Source organism: Triticum urartu, chromosome 7 (assembly GCF_003073215.2).
Source record: "Triticum urartu cultivar G1812 chromosome 7, Tu2.1, whole genome shotgun sequence".
Lineage (NCBI taxonomy): Eukaryota > Viridiplantae > Streptophyta > Magnoliopsida > Poales > Poaceae > Triticum > Triticum urartu.
Genome location: NC_053028.1, coordinates 663,631,608 through 663,634,826, shown reverse-complemented (window position 1 = coordinate 663,634,826; position 3,219 = coordinate 663,631,608). Strand labels below are relative to the sequence as shown.

General features: G+C 49.5%; 1 protein-coding gene across 1 annotated transcript; it reads right to left on the bottom strand.

Annotated features, from left to right (window-relative positions):
• Positions 1–2,320: 2,320 nt before the first annotated feature.
• On the bottom strand, positions 2,321–2,929 carry LOC125526050. The gene has a single exon (XM_048691077.1). It carries the CDS (start codon positions 2,927–2,929, stop codon positions 2,321–2,323), a length of 609 nt encoding a protein of 202 aa, XP_048547034.1.
• Between the last annotated feature and the right edge of the window lie 290 nt (positions 2,930–3,219).

The following is a 3,219-nucleotide window of genomic DNA, read 5'->3' as shown; positions in this document are numbered from 1 at the left end:
CATTGGTTTCCGGTGATACTCCCTCTGATATGTCTGATACAACACTAGAAAAAGAATAGCTGATACAACACTAGAGATTGCCTGTCCAGATGGTTGTGGAGATGGAGCCGAACAGGAGGCTTGAAGCCTGAAGGAGGGCCGCTCCGACGAAGCGACGAGCATCAGGTGCAGCTGCGCAGGTCTGGATCGTCCCATCTGTCAAGGGGGAACGCCTGGGGCGGCGGCGCAGGAAACAAGCCAATGGGGATGCTACAGGCGCGTGACCGATCGCATCCGTGCAGTGGGCGAAAGGATCACAACAGACCAACCTGGCTTCGTGTGGGTTCCTAGCGATGGAGATCTCAGTTGGGCTGAGAACGTGAGAAGGTAGATGGGCTGAGCTGCTGAGGCCTGGGGCTGGGCATTCACGTATGGGGCTAGGCCTCTTTAGAGCTACAAATATCCAGAATTTATCCTGGGTGTTACAACACGGGTTGGGCCACGCCTGGGGCTATAGCCCCAGTTGCCATAGGCCCAATTCCGCCCCTGGACGTGTGTCAGACCACCTACCATGCGCGTGCGTGTGGGTTCGGCTGGTGCCGTCGGTGTCAGCTGCGCAACGCGCCAACGCCCGACCACGCACGAACGGACGGACTCGTTGGGAGTCATGGTAGGAGGAGTGGCAGCAGAAATTGCATCGCAACTCCGGTAAAAACAGAGCACGAACATTCGTTTCTTTGTTTGAATCGCACGAGAGCTCTTATCTATCTGTTCACCACGGCCCGGCGGCCGATGAGCTCGTGGGTGTTTTGGCCCAGTTTAGGCGATCCACCTCTCAATTTTCTTTCCTCTGTTTCTCCTTCCGTTTTACCATACGGTTTTTGCCTTTAAAAAACCCATACGGTTTTCTTCCAAAATCCGTTGCTCTATTTTATTGATTTTATAAACATGTAGCAGAAAAACCCTTGCTTGAGAATTAAAAAAATGATCATATATTTTAAAAAATATTCTTGATTTTTTTGAAGAACTTACTCAATGTTAACAAATTTTAAAAATGCTCTGAGATTTTCAAAATGTTCAGAGTATTTTTATAAAAAATCTTAGATTTTAAAACAGTATTCACAATTTAAAAGATTGTTCCCAAAATTAATAAAAATTTCTAACTATTACAATATTGTTAATTTCAAAAGAATTTTCATAATTGACAAAAATATGAGTATTGCCGAGTCAATTAAAATTAGAACTTGTTGATTGCGTTTTAGAGCCTTTAATCTTGGACCCTGATAAGTGCCACATGTGTGGCATGAAGCAATTCCGCCCTGACTCTTTTTATGGCAAGTTTAGTTAACCGAGGATGGCAACATTAGTTGTGAAGCATGTCACTTTCTGTTTAGATGGTAAGTTTCAGTTTTTTTTCGAGGTTTGTTTTTATTCGGATGGCAATTTTAGTGTAAAAAAAACGTCAGGGTGGTGTTACTTGGTGTCACACATGTAGCACTTATCAGTTGGGTTAACCTTTGGGATGACTTGCTCCAGAAAATGTATTTATTGACAGTTCCATTTCTGCCAATGGTTCCTCATGTGCTTCGATTGCATCTAGCATTTCATCAAACAAGAGCTCTTTGTGTTCTGCTCCCAACGCTTGTAAGGATGCTTCATTTGGAGATTTAGCACAAGTGTGCCAAGGAGTTAACCTGTCTCCAGTGGCGGAGCTAGCAGAGAATGGCAGGGGGGCAGAGCAGGAAATATTCCTTGAGTTGTCTTGCTTTCCGTGGATCACCTGCAAGAGTTGTTGTAGGTCTGGTTTAGATTTCTAAAAAAATGTTTTTTGCTTAAGACTGGTCTGCTAGGTCTTGCACGACTCAAAATGTTCTCCTACACTTCAGCATATGTGGATGCAACACTAGCAGTTGTAGTTGCCATCTGCTGCTCACAGTTCTTCCTTCAATCCTAGCAGAAAAATATGATTGACAGAGGACTTATATATGAACAACTGATTGAGTTCCCTTTTGTACTCTCCTATTGAACCTGTCTGCTTCAACACTATCAGTGCTTTCATTTTGTTGTGGTGAACATTTATGTCGAACTCCTACATTGTTGTATTTCTAAACTATAATAGGCCACTGACGACTTAATTTGTACGTGGGTACCAGTTTGCAGCATTTCCCAACATGTGCAACATTTTAGTGGTCACTTTGGAGTCCTCAGTCTCGATCTGCATGCGAAGGAAAAAAGAGAAGCCACTTCGCTTCTTATCGCTAGACTTACGGGTGCAATGCATGTGATGTGCTGAACTGCATTTACAAGACAGTGAGGGAATGTACGTGTGTCTCTCACACTTTCATGTGCCTAGAGGCACGGAAGATTCCACCACGTGCGCGCGCATCTTCTTGGCAGGCGGCGAGCACTGCGGCACGGCGACGAAGACGGTGGTCAGGTCGCTCGGCACAGGGTAGAAGAAGAGCCGCTGCTGTAGCGGCGCGCGCTTCCTCGTCGGCGCCGGCGCCGACTTCCGCGGAGCGGGCGGGCACACCGTGGCCGGCACCAGCGCGCTGTCGGCCGTCGTTGGCGTGGTGAAGCTGCCCTCGTCGCCGGCAGTGGCCCCCGCTCTGCAGCCGTCTAGCGGCCTTATTACTCCACCCGTGGCCTGCGGCGTGGTGAAGCCGATGTTGACGCTGTCGTCTTGCTGCAGTGGCGCAATGGGTAGCATGGCCATGGAGCCGCTTGCCTTGGGTGTGACGCAGCCGGTGTCGGCGGCTGCGTCGTCGTCGTCCGCTCCCCCTGATGTGGCCGATCGGGCGCCGTTCGCCTTGGGTGTGACGCAGCCGGTGTCGGCAGCGGCAGTGCCATCGTCCGCCTCCGGCACAGCGGTAGCCCGGGCGCCACTAACGACCGTCTGGATCGGCCGGAGCGCCGCCAATTCGGAGATTTCCGCGACGTCGAGGCCCATGATATCTGGTGAGCGCGCGCAGATCCCACTGCTGCTCTAGATCCTCTCTCAAGGGATCCAAGAAATAGTTTGTGCGATGAGTAAATAGCACTGGTGGTCTAAGAACTTGCACCGCGGATGCACTTAAGTCACACTACTTGCAAACCGGAAAAACACGTCGCAGAACTTGCGTTGCGGGTGCAATCAAGTCACACACACCAGCTGAACCGCGCCGTCGCCCGGTTTTTTCTGTTCTTTTGCACGAAAGGCCTTCCCAATATTGTGTGAGGGCCGTATTGCAAAGTCGCCAG

Bases quoted from the DNA above. Each gene is read 5' to 3' on its own strand.
- LOC125526050 (XM_048691077.1), bottom strand. From the start codon at position 2,929: ATGGGCCTCGACGTCGCGGAAATCTCCGAATTGGCGGCGCTCCGGCCG.